Raw genomic sequence first — 24,063 nt, forward strand, 5'->3', positions numbered from 1 at the left:
TCTTTTAATTTTTGTTCCTGTCTTCTCATAAATTCTTGGGGTTGAGTTCTTTATCTAGGTTTCTTGACATTATAGATATATGAGAACAATATGTGGATTTCTTGTGTTATTTTTTATTATGGAGGGTAGGGGAAATAATAGTGACTTTGCATAGAATGTGCAATATTTTTTTTTTTTGTTGTTTTAGCCAATTGACATTTCTGTGTTTCAATTGTAGGATGACTGTCCTCTTCGAGAGATCCTGCAAGATCTCATCAGTTTTGATACTTTATCTCACTACAATTCTTCTCTACTCTGATGGGAAGGGGGAGCCTTGAACCCCAAAATGAAAGAATCTCACTTTATACATCACATTTCTCACCTGGCTGTTCTACTTCAGGACTTTTTTATAAGCTCTTTGAGGGTAATGATTGTCTATTTTGAATTTGTATTCTCAGCACTTAGCACAGTATTTGGCACATAGTAAGAGCTTAATAAATATTTATTGAATATCATTGACCAATTATGTAATACTCGCATTTCTATAGAATTGAAGGTGTAGGTTACAGAAAAGGAAAGGAGAGGCAGGTGAGGGTTATTAGCAGACTACAATATATCACCACTGTCCCAAGGATGCAGTAATAAAAGATGTCACCAGAGAAACAAATGGCCACAAAAAGATGTAGCCAAGTCTTATAATGAGAGCAAGGGGCAATTGATAGACTATAGGCAAGGATCTCAATCAATGTAGGGAACATTTATATCAAAAAGACCAGGTATCTATTAGAAAACATTAGAGTAAGATACTTATGTTAATGTCTAACATACACATTCATGTAAACTATAAAGTTTGACTTTTCCTTGGGTGTGTAAAACATATATGTTGAATGATAGAAATTTTATATGTTGCCAAAAGCTAAATATTTTTGATCTACTTCATAGGCAGATATATTTTTAGAATCAGACCTATGATAAGTGTTATATCATATTTCTCTAATAAACAATCTAAATACCTTGATGGGAGGGAATATTTATAATACTTCTTTTGTATGCTTTTGAAAAACAGTAATGTGGCTGAACCAATAAGCTTATTATGTGGATCAAGTTTTTTAAAATGCCTATGCTCGAGAATATAGAAAAAAATTCATAAAAATAACATTATACAACCTACCTTATAGTGCATAACACATGCGGGTTTATATGGATGTTCACTTTCTATGACAGCATAATGATTAGAGGTAGTACAAGCTGAAAGTCCTTGTTCAGGCTGGTTTCCTGTGGTACTATCTGTGGATTGGTTAGGATTGAATGCAGGGGGTGCATATTTCTGATTTAAAATGGCAACATTAGGAAGCAATTGCTGGACAAGACCAAAGACTTCTACAGCCACCTAGGATACAAAAGACTATGTTTAACTTTTAATGTAGATCTTAGGCTTGGGTAAAATTTCCCTTATCTAAATCTTATATTTAGATACATTCCACATTTTTAACATTAATTCATTCAACAAATATTTATTCAGTGACAACCATGTAACACTGGTAAGCTGTTTTCCTCTTTTTCTGGTTTAAGATAAAACTCAACACTTCACAATACTGAGCTAAATTCTTTTATAAATTTCTAGATTCTTCAAAAATATATACAACATAAATATGTTATATTTGTCTGCATATGTGTATAGGCATGTATATTTCAAATCGCTTTCCTTCTAAATACTGATAAAATTATCAAATGTTTAAACCTTTTGGAAACCAAGTTACTCAAAGATTACATTAAGCTTTTCAGAATAATTATAGTTACATATTGTAATTACAAACAACCTGTGATAATTCTTCTACAAAAAGAAATTTATTGAGGGGCAAACATTTAACTAAATATAAGAAAAATACAAGGATAAAATTTGAACAAGTAATTTCAGTCTTTTCATAGGACAATATGTTACTGAACAAAAATAGAAAAAAAATCAAGTGACCATTCTAAGTTCAATACAAATTTGTTATACAATCTAAACTGTACCCTCACTGCTGCGAGCCAATCCTTCTACACTTTGCTTATTTATATCTCCCTTATCAACTCACTGTTTACAGTAGCTCTTTTAAATCTTTTCATCCTTCCTCAAAACTCTCATGTCCTCCTTTCTGCCAATCTTTCCAGCTAAGAATCTAGCTTCATGTTATACTGAAAAAATTGAGACTATTCTCTTGGATTCCCTGTTCCTCAATTCTTATCACTCATATATGCCTTCTATCACATCTCTCCCTTCACCTCTATCTCACACAAAGTAGACTTTCTCTTTATCAAAGTAATTTCTAATTCCCAGATAAGTCACTTTATCCCATCTTTTCCAATCTCGGTCTTTCCAAATTTATCATTTATCTTCGATCTTGCTCTATCAGCTCCTTACCTGTTGCCTATAAGTTGCCCTAATCTCTCTTCTCAAAAAACCCTCACTTGATCCCTTTATCCTTGCTAATTATTGTTCTGTATCTCCCCTGCCCTTTGTGGCTAAACTCCTCCAGAAGGCTGTCTACAATGAGTACCTCCACTTTCCTACTTTCTTCTTAACCCTTTATACCCCAGCTTTCTAACCTTATATTTCCACCAAAACTGCTCTCTACAAAGTTACTAGTGATTCACTAATTGCCAAATCTTTTTTTGCAATCTTCATTTTCCTTAAGTTTTATGCAGACTTTGACAATCACTCTTTCCTCCTTAATATTCTCTTTTCTCTAGATATTTGAGATGCCTCTTTCTTAGTTTTCCTTTTATCTATCTAGCTGCTCCTTCTAGATCTCCTTTGCTGGATTTTTTTGCAAGTTGCACTCTTTAACTATATGTGTCCCACAGGGCTCTATCTTGTTCCTTCTTCCCAATATATTGCTTTGCTTGGTGATCCCATCAAATCCCAATGCCAATCTCAATGTCAGTAATTCTCAAATCAACCTAATCTTGCTCCAAACTCCCTTCTGACCTACAATCTAACATCTCCAATACTTTTTTAGTCATTGTGAACTGGACACCCAGGATAGTGAGATGGTAATGATTAGAGTACTGGGCCTGAAGTCAAGAGATCCATCTTACATCTGGCCTTCAACACTTACAGTTGGGTAACTCTTGGCAAATGACAAAACCCTGTTTGCTTCAGTTTCCTCAATTATAAAATCAGCTAGAGAAAGAAATACAAAACCACTCTAGTATTTTTTTTTTTTTAACCAAGAAATCCCCAAATGGAATTTGAAGAATCATACATGACTAAATCAGACTAAATAACAAAAACTTCTTAAATTTAGTATTTATTTCCTTTCCCCTGTAAACTTTGCTATTACTGTAGAGAGCACTACCATCCTTCTGATCCCAGAGCTTAGAACCTACATATCAATTTCAGCTCCTCTCTCTTACTTCCTGTCACCACACCTAACATGTTGCCAAGAACTTTATATTTATGGTTTTTGAAACATCTTTTGAATATACCTCCTCTCCGCTGATACTGACATCACCCCGGTGTAGGCCCTTATCACTTCACATTTAGACTATTGCAATATTCTGCTAATGGGTCAGCTTGCTTCAAATTTTGCCCTACTCAATCCAATCCATCTTCCATTCAATCACCAAGTGACTTTCCTAAAATGCAGGACCAATCATGTCACACCATCTATCTAATAAACTCTAGTGACTCCCTACCTATCACCTCCAAAATCAAATACAAATGCTCTATTTGTCCTTCATAAGCTAGTTCTCCCTATGCCACTGCCCCTCAGCTTTTCCAGGATTCTTGTATCTTATTATTTGCCAAGTCCTCATGGATTCAGGGACACTAGCTTCCTTGGTGTTTCACGAATAATCCATCCATCTCTTGACATCAGGTATTTTCACTGGCTGTCTCCTATGACTTTATCACCTGGCTTCAAGTACTAACTAAAATCTCATTTTCTATAGGCAGCCTTTTCCAACTCTTCTTAATTTTTAGTGACTGGTTAATTATTTCCTACTTTCCATTTGTATGTATTTATTTGCTTGCTTGCTGTCTAGCTCATTAATTTGTGAGCTATTTCAGAGTAGAGACTATCTTTATGTCTTGGGTTTTTTTTTTTTTTTTTGGGGTGTGTGTGTGTGTGTGTGTGTTATTTTTTGCATCTTCAGTATTATTAGTCCAGTTCTCAGAGCAAAGTAGGCACTTAATAAATGTTTACTGATTAACATTGCATTTTGCCATGACAAAAATAAAGTTTTAAATCAGGATATCAATTTCAAGGATTGTGACTACATGATGCCAATATATCTTGCTGAAAGTGAAAAATTCAAATATTTTCAAAATTATTGGATCAACAACTTGTTCATTAAAAAGCTGTTTTAACATCAAAATTATAGGCAGAAAATACAAACATACAGTCTATGAATATCTTCATTAGAAACACAAAAACTATTCTCACAAGTGAAAATTTATCCTACTATTATTATTATTTGCTGAGGCAATTGGGGTTAAGTGACTAGCTAGGAAGTGGTAAGTGTCTGAGACCAGATTTGAGCTCAGGTCCTCCTGATTTCAGGGCTGGTAATCCTTCCACTGTGTCACCTACCTGACCTAATTTGTCCTATTATTGAAAAAACCTTCCGAAGACATCTCTCTCAGTAATTTTTCATCTCCTTCTTTTCCTTTTACCTTTTAGTATCAGAGAAGTAAATGATCTTCCTCTATGTCAAAACTAATCCCTCTATTTATATACTTACTAACCCTGTCTTTAGGATACTGTCCCATAAATAATTTCGACTTGATTTCTTTTCAAATTACTTTTTTCTGTTATTGTGTACAAATATGCTCAGTTTCTCTCATTTAAAAATAAAAATAACACAATAACAACCCTGTCTTTCCCTTGACCCTGCTAAACATTCAAACTTTTGCCTAGGTCTCTTTTCCTTTTCACTTTAAAACTTCTATAAAGAGACTTTGCTATCTTTCTTAAGCTCTTTGAAATTTGGCTTTCATTTCAATCAGTTTATTGAACTTGTTTTCTCCAAGATCAAGGATGAACTCAATCTTAACTAAAGGCTAAACTCAAAGGCAAATGTTTCTATAGTATTTGAAACTGCTAGAAATCCTCCATTTTTGTAATGCTGTCTTTTACATGTCCACTCACGGCATCCAAATTTCCTTTGACAATAAACTAGTCCCCCCCCACCCCTCCCCAAGTTCATTCTCTCTCTTCTCCCTATGCGATTTGATCCATTTCCTAGGCAAGTAGGTCTTTTCGAATAAATCATGAATTTTATGCCAGAGACAAACAAACCAACTTGCTGGATTCTAAAGATGACATTCCATTTCCTATCTCTGTAGACCTTTTCAGAGATAGTCCTGAATATCCGAAATGCAAGCTTTTATTTCTGTATTACAGAATTTTCATCTTCTTCACAGTTCAGGACAAGTGCCATCTTCTACAAGAGATTTTTCCTAATCTAGTGAATTCATAGTATCCTCTATCCAACCTTTTCACCCCTTTTTGTTTTCTATTTACTTCTTCTCTGAATTCATGTGCTTTTCACCCAATAGGACTTCAAGATACTTATGAGCAGAGACTGTTATATTTGTAATTTTTTAATATGTAGTCTAAAGCACAGTTACTAATGCAGAGTAAGCACTTATAAATGCCTGTTATTATTGATTATACAAAATAGCCCAAATCATAACTCTTCCCTTCACTTTCCTATTTAAATAAATCTAGTCATCCAGTGCTTGGAATCTGAGCAGTACCACCACCATCTCTTAAGTTCTCCACATTCTTCACTAGTAGTTACAAATACAAAGGTACACAATAGTCCAGTAAGGATTTTCAAGAAGAGAAGCTTTACTTCAAGATTCTGACCTTCTTTTTTATTTCAAGTCATTATAATATTTGCTTTTAAAATTTAAGCTTAATTGTATGTACTTGAAATTGTAAAGATTCCTTGTAAAGGTAAATGTCTAAAATTTCAACTGTAAATATAAAATTAAATGTAGGAGGAATAAGTTACATACCTTGGGAATAGCTGCAGCTACTGGTCCTATATAGGCTATTATAAGAGGAAGCAGCATGGAAAAAAGACTGGAAGAACTAAGCAATTCTGGAATGTCATCAGCTAAAAGAATATTAAAACAATCTTTAGTACATAATACACATACACACACAAAACGTGTGTGTGTGTTGTGTGTGTGTGTATACATGGCAATAGCTTTACAATAGAGCATATATGTGGTGTGTGTGTGTTATGTATGTATGCATGTAAAAATGTCGCCACCCCCACCCCTCACTTATCACTCTTAAAAAATACTTTACAAACTAGAAAGAAATAAAAATGGTCATGAGGACAAGTTCTGTCTGGAGTGTAAAACAATTTTGGGGCCAGATATGTAGCTCTAGCTTTTGCTTTACAATTATTAAGAAAGAAGATAAAGCAATTGCTCAAGTCATTTAAGATATAGGATTTATTTCCTTCAGAATTGAGTGAGAAAGTATCAATTATGTCAAAGGTACAAATAATGACTCTATTTGATTTTGAACAGGTCAAATACATATTGAGGAATCCCTGTTTATCCTATGAAAAATAAGTCTACTATTCTGCATAAGAAATTAATAAGACAAGATAGGAAAATTTAAAAAAGGAATCTTACCATCTACAGCAAGAGCTCTATGCAGGAGGTCTTTAGCTGCTCGAACAACAGTGCTCACAACAGAGAGAGCTCTACTACAGTTTTTATCTTCTTCATTAGCTTTACTCAAAAGTTGGGACTGCAAATCTCCATCATATTCACTCCTATATATTTGAAGTAAAAGAAAGACCACTAAATAAGACCTTTCCTCCCCTAAAATAAAGCATGTCTATTACAATCATGGCTCTCTAGAAACACATTTTGTCAGCAGATCCTAACTGACAGTCTGAAATTCAAACTGTCTCAAGCTGTTACTAAGTAGTAGCTGAGCATAAGCAAGTTACCCAGCAAGTAACTTATAATTTTACCATGGGATATGAAAGAGTCTAAATTGTCTTAGAACAAAAAAAGAAAATGGATAAGGATCTTTCCCTCCTTTATCTGGGTAGTAAGTAGAATAGTATAATAATTTTTGTGACAAGTTATTTGCTCAATTAGTTTAAACAGAAGGAATGCAAACTAGCATCTATGGCAGACACAGAAAGAAGAATGCCAGTTCATTAACAATTAAGTTGGTCCAGAGAAATCTGATAGTAGTACATCCTGTCACATTGGTGTATCAATAAATGTTTACTGGGTAAGTCATTTATCTTGATCAATTATTTATCTAGAAACATCTCTACAATTTAATTTTTGAACTTAACTGTTAATTGATGGTCTTACATTTCTGATAAATATAATGTAGAAATTCATAAATAAATCAGTAGAAACTTGACTTGAATAAAAAGCTGTTTCTGATGATTGCTCAGTCATAGCAAATACCTTGTTAATATACCAACAAGAGCAAGAAATCAGTAGCTGGTGGTAGCAAATTGCAAATTCAGTTTTACTTTAAAAAAAATTGATAAGAATATTGTTTAAAAGTTGAATCCAAAAATTTAAAGAAAAAAAATACTGCTCATCGTCCTCAACAATAACATTCAAAGTAGTCAATAATCACATACTATCTGACACTATTAACCAGTTTAATGAAAACATTTCAGATGAAAAAAAAATGTTCTAGGAACAAGGATTATTTTAGGAACAAAGTTACCCAATTCCCACAATCGGTGGTAATTGCCTTGCTCTCTTAGGACAGGAGAATGAACTAAATTGGGAAAAGAGATACATAGGCCCCAGGGCTACAACTGGATTATGATTTCACCATTGTCTGGTTCTCTCTATTTTGGTAAACTGGTATGGCATAAAATGGCACAATAATAGCCTAAATAATTCAAATATTATGCCATATCATTTTGCTTTGGAACTCTCCTCCTAAAAGAAAGCTAGCAACTCTACATGAGAACATAGAGAGAAAATCACCCAGGAGTCACAGACCTATGTTGCTATCCAGCTTACATAAGTCAATAGCCTAGTATCTGTTTCTCTACCTCCATTGCCTCATGATAGCCTCTTTTACCCTGTTCCCCTTCCTTCAAAGTAATCTGAAAAAAAAATAGCATTGAATCAAAATTCTTTCAGTTTTTCTTCATAGCCCAGAGCGAGAAACTAGGGCAAGCTGCTAGCTGTTCCATCAAACATTTCCTCCTTCTCACTTTTTGAGAAATGTTATACATTATTTATGTTCCATAAAAACCTACAAAAACATAGGAGTGAGTAATCTTGTCAATGATAATAACAACCCTTTCATTTCCTAGCATTACAGAGCTCTCATGAAAAAAACTTCAGAGTCACCTAGAATAATTACTTCACCCTAGAAAGCTATGAGACTTTTCCAGAGTGGCTGCGGTACTGTCACCAGGTGAACCCCTTGAGTTTGCAGCAGACTCCAGTGCTAGCCTCCAAGGGTAAGCCAGATGGTTATATTTCATCTCCATCAGCCTTTCATCAGAGGCCTTTGCTACACCCATATCCTCCTGAGCTTCCTAGCATTGGAGCAGAGAAGGGAATTGATTCATTAGCTTCTTCTCCATCATAGTCTTTCCTTAAGTTGCCTATGGTACCATAGAAGAGCACAGAGAGGACAGAAAACATGGGTAAAAGAGCGTTTCCCTGGGACTCTCCAGGACTACAATGGACATGATATGTAGGTCACAGGACCAATCACATAATAAGTACTTGTTAAAGTATCTATTCTATACTAGGCACTATGCTCAGCACTGGGAATTCACTGACAAAAAAGAGATAGTCTCTGTCCACAAGGAACTAACATTCTAAAAGGATAAAACTTATAAATAAAAGTATATATGTAATATACACAGAGTTGAAGGCAATTTGGGAAAAAGTACACTAATGGACAGGGGAAATTATGGAAAGATTTCATGTAATATGTGACTATTGATTTGAGACTGTGAAGGCAACCATGGATTTTGAGAAGAGGAAGCAAATTCCAGATGGGGTGTCAGCCAGTGAAAAGACATACAGAGGAGAGAAGGGAGTGTCACTTGTATTCAATAGAAGATAGGATAGGATGGCTGGATCAAAGGATTTGAGACTCTCACATTTTAAAAATGGAGAATTAAGGTTTAAAGAGCTTAAGTGACTTCTCAAAGTCATAGGGTCAAAGATAAGAGGGTACCTAGATCTTATATAGGCTATAACAAATAAGTAGCAGAGCCAGAACCCATGCTCTATGATAATAAATTAAATGTTCTTATCACTTTATATTGTCCTCCTGAATGATCATCCAATATTGTGGCAGGATTTTGTTATTTTATGAAAGGGTATGGTTGGATATCAAAACTTAAATAAAATAATATGGTCTAGAGCCCTAGTTCTTAAACTGTGATTTGAAGTCCCCTGTGGGATCTTTTAACTGAATATGGAATCATGAAATTATGATTATCATAAATTTTGATTTGTAAACCTATTTTATATACCTATTTACCTGGGATTATGTAAAAGTTTCTTGTGTAAAAAGGTGTCACAAGTGGAAAAAGTTTTAAGAAGCACTGGCTTAGAGTAATATTATAAAAGCTATACATGTACAATGAAGATGATTTTAGATATTTAACAACATCCTGAAGCATTCATACTTACAGAGAATATTAACTAAAAATGGAAAAAATTCAAAAAATGAGATCACAATAAAGGTTGGCTTTAAATTTATTAAATATTCAAAAGAGTGTGCTAGATATTAAGAATGATAAAGAAAGCACAACATTTAATTTGAAGGTGTCTACACAAAGTGCTATATACTCCAAAGAGAAGGACAAGGTGTTGATAGAGTCATGAAAGAAAAAAATTAAAACTGAGTTATAACTATCTGTGATAAGACTTTCACCTTACAGGTAAATGTATTAGTTCTTTTTATTAAAAAAACAACACCTACCTATAGTATAGAATCTGTGGAATTTGCCCTCTTGTTTGGTTTGTGCCATTACTACTTAAACTACATGTACTGAATGTAAATGTTACACCATCAGGACATTGGACTGTGGTCATTCCTCCATCTCCATTGGCTGTACGACTTCCATAATTCCTTAAACGAACTGCATATTTCACATTTTCCTTTAAAATAGGTGATGCAAACAATGTTAATATGCATTTATAATTTAAATATGACACACACTAAAATGAAGTAAATTACACCATGATTTTTTTCTCAAGCTAAAAAGTAAAAAAGTGACTATGTCTCAGTCACTAAGCTAAGCACCGAAGATACAATGGTAAAAAAAATAGCCCCCAATCTTAAAGATGTCATAGCCTAATGGGGGTGAAATATGTGAATGATTACTTACAAACAAGATATATAAAGGACAAATTGGAGATATTCAACAGGGGAAAGTTAATAAATTTACTTTTAATTTTTACTTTCGCTCCTGAATGAACAATAATGATTAAGCAAAAATAGTTTCTCAAAAGACCATAGGGGCTGTGTCTTCATTAATATTAATTTATGTGATATAAATCTGTTGTAATATGGGAGCCACCTGACAGTGGCTGTTGGAGATATGGATCTCCTTGTGTGAGAGGATGATATGAGGAGACTGAGAGGCCGTTGCCGTTCTCTGACCTCTCTGACTGAGGGGCGTTGCGTTAGCTGACCTCTCTTCTTTTCCCTCTGTCTCCAGTTTATTTTCCCAGTTCACAAGCAATACCTGTGTCAGTAAAAACTGCTTTGCAATTTCTTCAAATGTTATGATCCATTGTGGAAGCTCTCAGAGAATTGACCTGCCCCTTGGGCATGGAAGGGAAGATATAAACCAAAATCCCTTTCAGATTCTAAATTTGATTTGCAAAGTATTTATTTCTGCTCTATAGGTAAATCCCAGTATCTTTTTTTGATAATTCTTTCAAGATCAAAAATAAATTATTAACAGCATATCAAATTGCATTCAATGATAATAAGCTTTAGCATTTTCAACATTGTTTATGATTAAGACTTTGATGTTTTTAACTTATAGCTGATAATAAGATACTCACTATGGTTGCTGTATAATTTATATCTATTTTCACACAAAGCCAAAAAATGACATGCCTTTTGTACCAAGATACAACATGATAAACAGTTCATTTTCAGGGGGAGCACAGATTAGGATCAGCTATGTCAATGAAAATTCATAAAATCTTTTCACTATCTTGAAAATAATCAAATATGTACTTTTTTCCCTCTTTAAAGCACCATCATCCATTACTAAGAAAATATAAATTTTTTTCCAGCTTACTTTTAAAGGAACTACTTTGTCAAGTCTGATTTCAGCTATGTCACTAGGGGAATCATCAGTTGTATAGGTTCCTTTGACTAATTCCAAGGATGTCCATCTGTGTGAGTGAGTTGAATCTCCTGCATGTTCACTCTATTTGAAAAAAAAAAATCCATGTTAAAAGTCCCAAAATGTGTAATTATGAAAAGTTCTATAATTCTTAGCTGATAAAATTTTTTAACAACCTACAACATTTATTTCATTGTTGATCTTAAATACTTCCAAAGTTTCTGATATGTAAAACATCACATTAGATAATAGTATACTTTTTAAAAAAGTCTTAGTGATTTTACTTCATTATTTGAATACTTAGTTTTCTACAAATACCACAACTGCTTCTTCCTTCACATTATACAACTTTTCCTCCTCTACACAGGACCAAAAAAATAACTGTATTTTAATATAATTTCTTTCCTTTGTAATCTCACATATTTTGTTTTATTCATTTAAAAACATTAGTCTGAGTAGATAGGTTTTATCAAAATGCCAAAAAGATCCATGAAACAAAAATGTTTAGAATCTCTTTTCTAGTTAAATGTCCTACCCAAAGGAATAACACTTTCTACAAATATGCCAGAAGGGATCCAAACTCATAAATGTGTTTCTAAAATACAAAACACAAAATTATCTGTCTACCAAAATACTAATATACTTAGATTCATGTATTATGAGAAAATTATATTCAGTAGCAAAAAAAGCTTCAGCACTTAACATTTGTTAAGATTATTTTTAATCTATGAGAAATTATACATATTTTAAAACTAAAAATAATTCTCCAATGACTAAATGCACTGTAATTACTTAAATGACTATCTCTTAATAAAATTAACAATTTAAGTTCAACATTTCCCAAATACAAGAGAGAAAATTTTATCCTGTTCTCTTCTAAGTTCTCTCTTTATCCATGGAATAGATTCCATTCGTATTTGTCCTAATAAATGTTATCTAGTTTCCATCTGAGTACCTCTGGGATTGGGAGTCTTAAGAAAGCCATCCTATTTGTAGAAAGGTTTAAATGTGAGTAAAACATTTTTTTTTTTTTAAACATAGAAATTTGTCATCTTTTAATTATTGTTCGTGGGTTCTAATTCTGACTCCCAAGGAAAATAAATTTAATGTCTTTTCCAGATGCTAATTCTTCAACAATTTAAAATATCTATCATGCCAACATCAGTGTAATATTAACTCAACAGCAATACTTACATCATCAACCAAGACCTCTAATTCATATTCATGAATTCCTCCTCCTCCATAAACAGAAAAGCCAACCACAACTATACCAGGTTTGTCTACAGAGAAACAGATTGCATCAGGAGACCCATTTCCAGTATTCCAACTTCTTCCTTGACTTGTTTTAGTAAATCGGTTAGCACTGGATTTGACAGAATGAAGAGAATTAAGTCCATCAACCTGTTAAAAATGTAAAAGAAAACATTAATAATTTTGTAGTACTAGGCAGAAATATTATTTTATTCAAGTAAAATTTATCTGAAAGTTTCTAGACAATAGACTAATATACAAATATATATTACCTAATGTTAATTGGTGCCCCAATAAAAAAAAATTCTAGGAAAAATGATATAGGGAGAAATTAGTCGACAAAAAAGTCTTTTATGAAAGGGAGGTCAAATTAAATGAGTTTCACAAGTTCATGCTTAAATTTGGTTATAAAATATTACTGAAATAATGAAATGGAGTGAATAGAAGAATTTGTGGTTGCACTAACTAAAACAGGTCTTCAAAGAATACTATGAGTTATTTGCTGAATGTGGATTGCAGCATAATATTTTCACTTTTTTTGTTATTGTTGTCTTCTTTCTTGAGATTTTTTTCTCTTTTGGTCTGACTTTTCTTGCACAACATGACAAATATGAAAATATGTTTAAAAGAATTGCATGCATTTAACCTATATCAGATTGATATATATATATGTGTATATATATATATATCAGATTGATTGCTGCCTTGGGAAGGTGAAGGCAAAAGAGAGAGGTAGAAAAATCTGGAACACATAGTATTACAAAAATTAATTTTTTAAAACATATATTTGGGAAATAAAATACTATTGAAAATAAAAATTAAAAAAAAAAAAAGAATGGTTTGGGACCTGTAGGTTATAGCTATAATTAATTTTTTTTTTTTTTAAGTTTTGAAGATTACCCTTGGTTAGAAATGTAAACTCCTTAAGCACAACTAGATGGTTAACTATTTGGCAATTTATTAAATATATCCTTGGAACTCACTCAGAGACATAAATAGTATATAAAACATTAAAAACTAATTATTTGAATATGAAATATTTCAAGTGAGAGAAAATGGGATGCTCCCGATTCATAGCCATCCATACACAGAATAAATTTCAGAAAAGAATGTTTCCCCTAAAATTCTAAGGCCCTGCAATTCATTTGGAGTGTCAGAATTATAGAGCAGTACACGGGACCAGAATGTTTTTCTAGACAAGTTAGCAATCTGGATTGAAGTGGTAAAAAGGGAAAGGTCACGACAATTTATCCGTCGGGGAGAAAGAAGGGAGAAGAAGTCTATTGAAAACAACTAGAGAAATGTACCAAGACAAGAAGAAATAATAATAAAAATAAATTCTGTAAAGTTTTAAAATTCTGTAATCTGCCTGCCACAAAAAGTTCTCAACAAGAAATTTGGTTATGAAGAGGACAGAATACTTGGTAGCTTTTAAATACTATATTTTTAATAACCCAGTGTACTTAATACCCTTTTTTAAAGAGACATATCAATTCTGTGAATATTTGTTGATGATTCCTTCCAAGTCTTCGCTTCAAATGGTAATTGACATTTAGTAAATCATTACTGGATGGAAGATTGACTTTTCATTATCTAAGGAAACTGAGCAACAAAAAAGTAAAGTGACCTGACCCCAGGCACAAAGCCAATAAGAGGAAAAGCCGGAACTAGAAAGAGAGAGATACTTGCATTTTATCCTCTAATTTATTGCTTTTTCTATATTATCACACTTTGTTTTCATCAAAAATGCTGTTGTGATTGTAAAATAATTCAGGATTTTGAGCTATGTGAGCCTTGATTTCCCAACTAAGAGTTACTTTGTACTGATGTCTTTAAAAAAAAAAAAAAAAATTAAAACTTGGCAGAAAGGGATAGATTTGCCAGGAGACTATGTTCAAATTATTTATAAAGGAAGAATAGAAGAAAACTTTTGTCAGTTTTCTTTAAATTGTATGAATTGTTTCATTTGAAAATGCATTTAAATAAAAATTTTATGGTTTATTTAAAAGCAACACATATAAAACTAAATGACATAATCATTACCTCAGATCCAAGGGCCGATGCTGTAAGTTCACTCACAATACTAGCAAGTAACCCGCAAGTATTAGAGACTAGATGGGAAGAGAAGAGTTCATTTTCTCGTCTTAGACTATTTCTCACAGGTAACACAACAATAACTAACATCTTCTCCAGAACTTCACGAAAGCTTGTCATTCCAGAGATATTCTCCTCACTCTATCATGTAGGGAAAGATAAAACAGAATATATCGAAAATGCTGCCTTAGTTTCTGCTAATAAACATATATTCAGAATGATTTTGTTTTAAAAATTTAGTGTCTAAACTCATTTATTCTTTTGATCCCCCCCACCCCCACCCCGAGGCAATTGGGGCTAAGTGACTTGCTCAGCGTCACACAGGTAGGAAGTGTTGAATGAATGAAATCAAATTTGAACTGACTTCAAGGGCCGGTCCTCTATCCACTGTGCCATCTACCTACCCTTGATCACTCTTTTACAGTCTTTCATTTCTGTAATAAAAGCAGTTCACTTTTAAAATTTATTCTAAACTTGCCCCATGATAATTCTGTAAGATGACTTGTGCAAGTATTATTCCAATTTTACTGGTAAAGAGGACTTTAGACATTTAAGGGAGAAGAGTAAATTGGCTTCCCAAGGACACAAATCTAATTAAGTGTCAGAGCTAGGACTCTAAACAAGATCTGATTTCAAGGGCTTTCTGTTGTTCTTTATTTTAACAAGGAATGGATATCGATTCTATTTCATATACAAGAAAATCAAAATTTGAAACTATGAAAGAAGTTGTACATAATTTTACACTAGTTTGTAGCGCCAAGTCTTAGCATTTGATCTTGCAATTCCCAGCAATGGAGCCTTTCTTCCTCCCCAGACACCATTGGTATGTTTCACTGAGTAATGCTGTCAAAACTCCTTGATGCATTGTTATGACACAGTACCTTGCACATAGCAAACATTTAGCTAACTGAATTGAACCACTTTAATATCTCTATTATTATAAAGCAATTAACTATGCACAACTTAATTAAAAAGCACTAATATTTATTCCTATATTTTTGTTTATATACATTTTTTTTTGTCTTCTGCAGTCACAATTAAGACTAGATATATCATAATCACTGGAAGGTTTACATATTCATTGGGCAATATATTTTAACATTTGTTCTTACATTTTAAAAATAATCATTTTATCCTTTACTATATCTAAGATGCCAAAATAGTAAAAAACAACAACCAAAAAACCATTTAAATCAAAATTATGGTTTATGCATATTAATTAAAGGACAAATATAATCAATTCATTTAGAATGAATCATTTGACGGTATGACTAAGCCATATTTAAGATTAAGAAAGTTATAGAATGACAGTCATAATAGTAAATTCATTAAGCTTTCTGATATTTTAACACAGATCATAATGAACTAAAAATAAATTAGTGATTATCTGAATCTCAAATACATTGGAGAATAAAATTCTATTTTGAATAAAATAGTTATACAAAATCTTCATAATTATAATTTTGTATATATTATACATCACATTTTCTATATTTTATAATTGAAGAAATCATTAAAAATATAAAGATTTTGCAATGTCTTCTCTTTCTATAAGAAATCATAAAATAAAAACTAAAGATTTTCAGAAAAGCAATCTTAAATATACATTTTTTTTTTTGGAGTATTTAAGTAAATAGTGACTTTAAAATATTAGTATTGTCTTCTGAAAATAATGCCAAGGCTCACATTTCTCCATGATAATTGCCCTACCCCAATAAAATGGATATTTAATGATCTGCAGAAGTTGTAGGAAAATTAAACTTGTCCTACAAATATACAAGTGAGAATTCTCCTTAAAGTAGGTTAATCTTGTGAGAATTAGCAAAGAAGAAAATTAACATTTGTTACCAGATTAGAATGAACAACATCCTTATCTTTCATTTCTTAAAGACAAAAAGTAATAAAGCAAGTTAAAATTTCATTTCCCTGGAAAAATAACAAGAAGTACTTCAAAATAAATTCTGACCTGACTGAGTTTTTCCATGTGTGCTACCAACAGAGGAAACCGGTGAGCCAGAGCAGAGTCATTTTCAGTGCTAACTTGTTTAACAATGGATCGAAGTAATACTTCTCCATCATAGGCAATGGGAAAGATAGAGGTCAACTTCACAGATGTGTGACATAAAGCTGACATAACAGCTGCAAGCAGTCGGCTACTTGATGTCTTGAAATTTGCCTCTTGGATATCCTTTGAAAAAAGACCCAAATTCCAACCCAAAATAAATGAATATAAATTCCAAGCCTTCTGAGGCATAAAAATTAAATAAACACAGATCAATGACAATGTTTTTGGAATTAGACATAACTGCACTGAAATTCAGTGCTACTTTTGCTATGAAATTCTATGAGAACAAATATTAATATTTAAAACCAAAGATTTTTGTGAAGATCAGTTACTGATTCTATAGAGTATAAAGAATATTGAACAAGTTACATTTAGAGAATACTTCCTTCTAACCTCAGTTATTAAAAACATATATAGTTTAGAGTTGCTATTGGCTGATCTTTTTCAGAACTATCTGAAAAAAGATCATTTTAATACTAGTGGCAATTTCCTATCCTTTATATTTGTGTCATATGTGAACAAGCATTAAAATTTTTCTCCTAATCTTAGTTTATCTAATTAACTAGCAAACAGGGTAAATCAGAAAACCCCTTGCTTTTATAACTTTATAATACTGTCCAATTACTTCATGCTAGTTATTCAGAAAAGTGGCTAACAAACTATAAAATTAGAATGCATTAAGGCAATCCTTGATGTGATATGTATATAAGTTAACTTTGTGCTAAATTGGTTATAAAACAAAATTCTATACTTTAAAATTCATTTTTAACACTAATCTCATGCCTCCCCTAGCCCTCTTCTAGCTACCACTATATTCATTTAGAAAATGGACAATTCTATTTTACTAGGCATGGCAGTTTAACCATGTAATTGAATGACTATAGCTAGTAAGCTATTTAGTACTGAGCCGTGAAGTACACAAGAAGTCACAAATTTATTGGGAGTTCAATATTACTGTCTGGGGATTGAGACTTAGCCTTTGTAATGAGGCCTTTGGTTACTGTGGGCCATAGTGGTACAAGGAAGCCTACATTTGCATAATAAAGAGGACTATTTAAGAAACTTCTAAATTTATTATTCTAAACTATAATTCTTCTACAGGATAGTTTATTTTCTGCTTCTACAAGTTTTCACAGATATTGCCTATGTCTGAAATCCCTGAACTCTTCACTTCCAATTCTTAAACCTCTAGTTAACTAGAAAATAAATCTTAAGAATATCCTCTATTTAGAAGCCTTTCCTGATTTCCTTAGTTGTTTGTGTTTTCCTTGCAAAATTACTGTGTATTTATTTTAAGAACAGCATGACAGAACCTATCTATGAAACTTTCAAATTCCCCTAATAAAATATAAGCTCCTTATAGGAAGGGATTATTTTATATCTTCTGCATTTGTATCCCTGCACATCATATACACTGCCAGGCCCAGAGAAGTCATTTAATAAAACTGTATGATGTGACTGGTGTTAATTAATCCATATCAAAAATATCAAACATCTATATGAATCTGAAATTTTATCTGGAGTTATTAACCAGCTTTGTATTCTATTTCTATTGAATTAACATACAATTTAAAACCGGAAAATTTCTACCATTGTTTTGTGGCACTTAACATACCTGATCCAAACAATTCAAGAGATCACAGAGGCAAGCCCATTGCAGGGCAGGGGTTGGGTAGAAAGAATGAAAGCAGGCTGTGAAGGTGTTATGACACTCCTGAAGGACAGCCTCCAGAAGACTCAATGGCTGACTGAGATATCCTTGGGGATCATTATCCAACTTGACCATGCAATGATCCACTCCTTCAGATAAAATTTTTCGTAGCAAAGTTCTGGTTTTTCCAATACACTCTGCTAATTTACTTGTTTCTTCTACAACTGCTTTGGCAGTAGCTATAAGGTGACAAAATGAAGTGTAAACACCGTAACAATAATAAACTAAAAAATTCTTCTTAAAATGCACAGCATATACCCTATTCTATACCTAAAATTATAAATATCTATACATAATGAAACAAGTTATACTTTGGCTATAAAACAAAATCAAATTCTTTTGCTTATGTTAAATATAAATAAAATATCAGTCACTCAAATACTTGAAGTTACTATAATAATTTTCCTAAAGTGATATAGTAAGTACCAGGGTATTAAAATTTGAAAAATATTATTTTAATATATTTTAGTAGCTACTAAATGAATTGATTTTAACATTATAACTTATTTCTCCAAAATTAATACACTAGGCCAATAAAACAACATATTTACCTAGAATACTTCATTAGAACCTGATATCTTTTTTTTTTTTTTTTAATGGCAAGTCAATGTTACTAATTACTTATGCTCAGAGATCTGGATCTATGTTAATGAATCAGGACATAACAGCAGGGAAGAACTCTATAATCTAAAAGCAACAATTTCAAATGAAGAAATTTAACAATTATTAATGGCGTACTTAAAGTGTACAGATTTTTTCCTGATAAAATTTACATCATACCTGACATAGGGTAAATCTCACAGGTATAGACACGTAACAGCCTTAGACAACAAGTACCCACAAAACGCAATCTCTCTAAATCAAGAAGAGTAGCAGTATACTGGAATCCTTTTAATCCCCGAAGTTCTTCTACTCCTAAAACTAATGTAGTCCAACTCCAGTGAAGGATGCTCAATAATGACTCAAAGCATTCCTAGTTTAGAATAGGAAAGTTTAAAGCATTATTAGTTCAATAGATATAAAAGATTGAAATACATAAATATTTAGTTAAAGTTGATAATCAGTGTCAGGATTTCACTTATCTGATAATACTTTTTAAAAACCAAACATTTCAAAGTGCTTTTATTTATCAAGAAAAAACAGCAGGATCATATTAAAAAAAAAAAAAAAAACTGAGGAAAAAGTTTAATTGTTTCATTACATTAACCAAAAGAACATATTTCTAGAGACAACATGGTATGGAAATAGAAAGCTAAGCTTGAAACCAAGAAAATTTAGCTTTAACAGCCATTTCTGACACAAGCTGATTGTGTGTGACTCTAAATGAGTGAACCTCTCATTGCTTGAGGCAATTCTATAAGTTGCAAAGAAGATGCTTATTTAGATTGGTAAAGAGTTTCCTAGACCTAAAGAATTCCTTATGTCAAAGAAACAGATCCAGTACCTATATTTATTTTATTTCTATACAAATAGATTGCTTTTTAAATAATTTTCAAGTATCACATCACATCACAATTTTCCCCATTGCAGTTTCAATATATCACAGGTTAGCAGAAGAAACGAAATGGTAATTTTTGGAGAAATTTGCAGATGCGGCAGAAAACAAGTAAAGGTTAGCAGATGACAAAAATTTTAGAAACTCTGAAATGCCAAAAATATACATATATGATTGTATAATATCAATATTCTTTATCTTTTGATACCATACTAATTTAGACTTCTCTGGTATGGAGGATCAAAAAGTCTTATGCAGATTTTTCCAGACTGCAGGAGTGCCATGCCCCTAATGATGTGAAAAGGATGACTGAATAAATTTAGGTATTAATATACTGGTATATTTACTTGGGGGAAAAAACTAACAAACTCTAAACTTTTCATTCCATTAATTGAGGACAAAAGAAAAATGAAATGAATACTGATTGAAGGTCTAGTCAACCTTGAAGAGCTATAGAAACATAAGCCAGAAACACTAGAGAGAGGAGCAGACAACAAAGTCACAAAAAACAACAAGCATCATAGGTTCTATTAGCACAAATTTATTAGCCACTGGGCTGCAACATAATTAATAAGAAGCAATAGTAAGTTTAACACTATACAAAAATGGCTAATAAAGATCACAGATCATAATGAATTGGATCCATTTTGCTTTATAATTTATCTATTTAATCTGAGAAGAAAGATCTTCTAGAACAACTCTCACTCAAATGGAAATCTATATGCTTAAAAAGTACCATTACAGATCTTAAAAATGAATTTTGGAATCTTCATGACCAAATTATATCTATAAAGCTACTTCAAGGTCATAAACCTTAAGAATGCAAAATGTATTTTTCCTCTTTTTTAAATCAACTTTTCAACTTCTTTTAACATACTAATATTAATCATGTCACATTTTGATGACCATGCACTAAAATTAGATAAAAATCTGAGTTCACTAAACCAAGTTGAGAATTTATTATTACATTTTGTACATATATACACAGCAGAAATATAAACCTTTAAATAAAATTAAAGTATAACATTTAGAAATGAATGTATGGGCTAAAATTGTCAAAATAAGTTAGTTGGCTTACCGTAGAGACTGTTCTTGCAAAAGATCGCTTTAAAATGTGTACAGGTTCAGTGGTTTGCTGTTTACCCTTGGAAGCACTGCCATCACTGGTTGGGAGCCTGAAGAAAGGTAAATATACAAAACTGATTTATATAAGGAAATCCATTTTTTTCTTCTAATATAATCAAGTAAAATTGTCTCATATGTTTTAAGTGAATGCCATGGTAAGTCATTTAAAAGATATTATGTTATCTACTAATTAGAAAAAGACTAAAAAATTTTAATTTTAAAGCTGAGAATATACAAATCTTGCCTCATTTTACAGCAATCAACTCCTAAAAAAGGGACAAAAATATGTGCATCTTTTCATACCTCTAGAATGTGAAGTTGAATGAATAGAATAAAGCATTTATGAAGTTCTTATTATGCACAAAGTTCTGGGGATGCAAAGCATCTTATCTTACTTGACCATTGTGTTGCTTATTAATTTTAATTCAATATTACATTTTGTTGAAATAAGAAAATGCTGTATCTTTACCATAAAATATTTAACAAAAATATAAAACCTACAGCAGATTAATCAGATCCTAAATATAAAGCTTTTCATTCCTATTTAAATATAATGTTTTCTCTTTATGTTTGGCTATTATACACAAAAAGGTAGGAAAATAAACAAATTATAGTTTTAATCATAAAGATCTTAGTAGAAAACAAATATTGTTTAATATGTAAAAGAATTCAAGATGGTTATCAGTTTAAATTTAATCCTCACGTTGAGAATAAAATAGTAATAGCTAGAATTTATATACCCTTTAAGATTTGCAAAGTATTATTCATTTGTAATATTGTTAGAGCCTGATAACAACCCTAGAAAGTATGATTATTAATATCCTCATTTTACAGATGAGAAAACTGAAAACCAGAGAGATTCCTTTCTCTGGGTCACAGGGTAGGATTTGAACTTGGGTATTTATCTGGGGCAGGATTTGAACTCGGGTTTTTCCTGATTCCAAGTCCAGCACTCTATCCACTGAATCACCTAGCTTTCTCTAATGTAAAAAAAGTCTTGGAAAATAAAATCAAACACATAGAAAGGAAACTGAATTAAGTGTTTTTATATATAGGTCTACATTTCTCTTTACATAGTAATACCTTCCTTGAATGCTTTAAAAATAATCAATAACCAAAATAATTTTTATTTTTATCATACTCTGTACTTCAGAAAATTCCTGAGTCTATTTTCAAGGGAGGGGAAAAATAATTTTAATTAAAATATGTACAATACCTGTATAATAATTGAGGTATCTGTCCCGCATTAACATCTGTACCATTGTTTGATTTCTTTGAACTCTTAAATTGAAAAAGAACTCTGAAGAAAAAGAAAAAAAATTACAATACCTCATTTCTTAAAAAAAATTAATCAATAAAATGTATCAATATTTTTCTGAGAGTACTTAAATCTGATCTTAAACCTAATTTACTGTACAAAGATAACAAGTCAGGAAGGAGGTCACACTGAATTTTAAAACTTGTCCTTAGACCTTTCTTGATGTCTTTGCTCTTAAAGCACATTCTCTGATGAAATAATGAATGATATTTTAGACTTACCCATCATCTGTGGTAATAGAGGCCTGTCCATGAGATCCACAGTCACTGCTGGGTCCAGACACGCGAGCCCATGCCACATACCACCAGCCAGCTTGTAGAAGAACTGGTTCATCAAACATCATGGCATATTTTTCTCTGAGAGAAATATTAATCAGATAATGCCAAAATCTAAAGATTGTGACTAAACCTATCTAAAGAAACCCAATTTAAATGAACTTCTTAAAACATACATAAAAAGAAATTATTCAATTTTGACATGAAGATTTCTAGAGAAGGGAACTCATATACACACACACACTCTCTCTCTTTCTTTCTCTTCTTCCCTCCCTCTCCTTCTCCCTCTTCTCTCCCTTCTCTCTCTCTCTCTCTCTCTCTCTCTTTCTCTCTCTCTCTCTCACACACACACACACACACACACACACACACACACACAAACCTATTCAATTCTGAAATAGTTCTAATTTTTAGATTGACTAAAATCTAAATTTGCTTTTCTTATTACATATAACAGTGCCAAATTCTTCTGTCTGGAGTCAGACTGAATAAGTTAAAGTCTTTCTTTTTATTTAGTCTCAAAAACACTGAAGATAACTATCTTATACACCTATACCACTCCCACACTTCAAGATACTCATAAATTGTCTCTTGTAGGGGCTCAATGTCTCCAGTTCCTTCAGCCAATTTCATGATATAAACAAAAGAAACATTCCTCCTCTTTACTAAGGTTAAGCTCTCATGTGCATCTTTATCTCATTCCCTCTCATCTTTCTCTAGAAAAATGTCTCCTTATCAATCCTTGTCTTACTAACCTTCATTCCCTTACTAGTCAGTGTTCTTTCCCTGTTGCCTACAAACATAATTGTGTCCCCTATATATATATTTTTTAAATCCAACCATGTTACTAGCTATCACATCCTATATTTTCACTCTCCTATTCACCTGAACTCTTTGACAGAACCATTGACTTTAGGTGTCTCCACTTCATGCATTCATTTTTAAATTTCATATAATCTGACTTCTGATTTTATTAACTCAAACTGTTCTCTCCAAAATTACCAGTGACCTCTAACTACCAAAACAAACAATTCTTTCTCAGTCTTGATCCTTCCTGACTACCCTGAGACCTTTAGCATTGTAAATTATTTTCTCCTAGATACTGTCTCCTCTCCAGCGTTTCCTAATAACAGCATTTTCCTGATAATCCTCCTACCTTCATACTACTCCTCAGTTTCTGGCTGAAACTTAAGCTAGGACACTTCCACTAGCAGTGAGTTTCTTTCAAGGGTCTTGCCTGGTTCCTTTTCTCCCAGTAGTTTTCAAACCTTTTACTCTCAATTCCACTTTAAACTCTTAAAAATTATATAAGATGTATGCATATGTACATGAATACACACATGCATTTATACACATTATTTAATGGAATAATGGTCCATGGTTTTAATAATGGTCTTAAGAATCCCAATATAG

The 24,063-nt window shown here is 32.2% G+C and overlaps 1 protein-coding gene across 1 annotated transcript in view; it reads right to left on the bottom strand.

Annotated features, from left to right (window-relative positions):
* Positions 1-24,063, bottom strand: part of MYCBP2 (MYC binding protein 2) — a 318,733-nt gene that overhangs the window by 144,899 nt on the left and 149,771 nt on the right. Inside the window, exons 28-40 of the mRNA XM_051983950.1 lie at positions 22,597-22,731; positions 22,274-22,357; positions 21,011-21,107; positions 19,218-19,410; positions 18,342-18,616; positions 16,628-16,849; positions 14,611-14,802; positions 12,511-12,717; positions 11,269-11,400; positions 9,933-10,111; positions 6,623-6,765; positions 5,990-6,090; positions 1,151-1,369 (exon numbers count right to left, since the gene is read on the bottom strand). Coding sequence (XP_051839910.1) covers positions 1,151-1,369; positions 5,990-6,090; positions 6,623-6,765; positions 9,933-10,111; positions 11,269-11,400; positions 12,511-12,717; positions 14,611-14,802; positions 16,628-16,849; positions 18,342-18,616; positions 19,218-19,410; positions 21,011-21,107; positions 22,274-22,357; positions 22,597-22,731 — 2,179 coding nt within the window. The remainder of the gene's footprint in view (positions 1-1,150; positions 1,370-5,989; positions 6,091-6,622; positions 6,766-9,932; positions 10,112-11,268; positions 11,401-12,510; positions 12,718-14,610; positions 14,803-16,627; positions 16,850-18,341; positions 18,617-19,217; positions 19,411-21,010; positions 21,108-22,273; positions 22,358-22,596; positions 22,732-24,063) is intronic.

This window comes from Antechinus flavipes, chromosome 3 (assembly GCF_016432865.1).
Source record: "Antechinus flavipes isolate AdamAnt ecotype Samford, QLD, Australia chromosome 3, AdamAnt_v2, whole genome shotgun sequence".
Classification (NCBI taxonomy): Eukaryota; Metazoa; Chordata; class Mammalia; order Dasyuromorphia; family Dasyuridae; genus Antechinus; species Antechinus flavipes.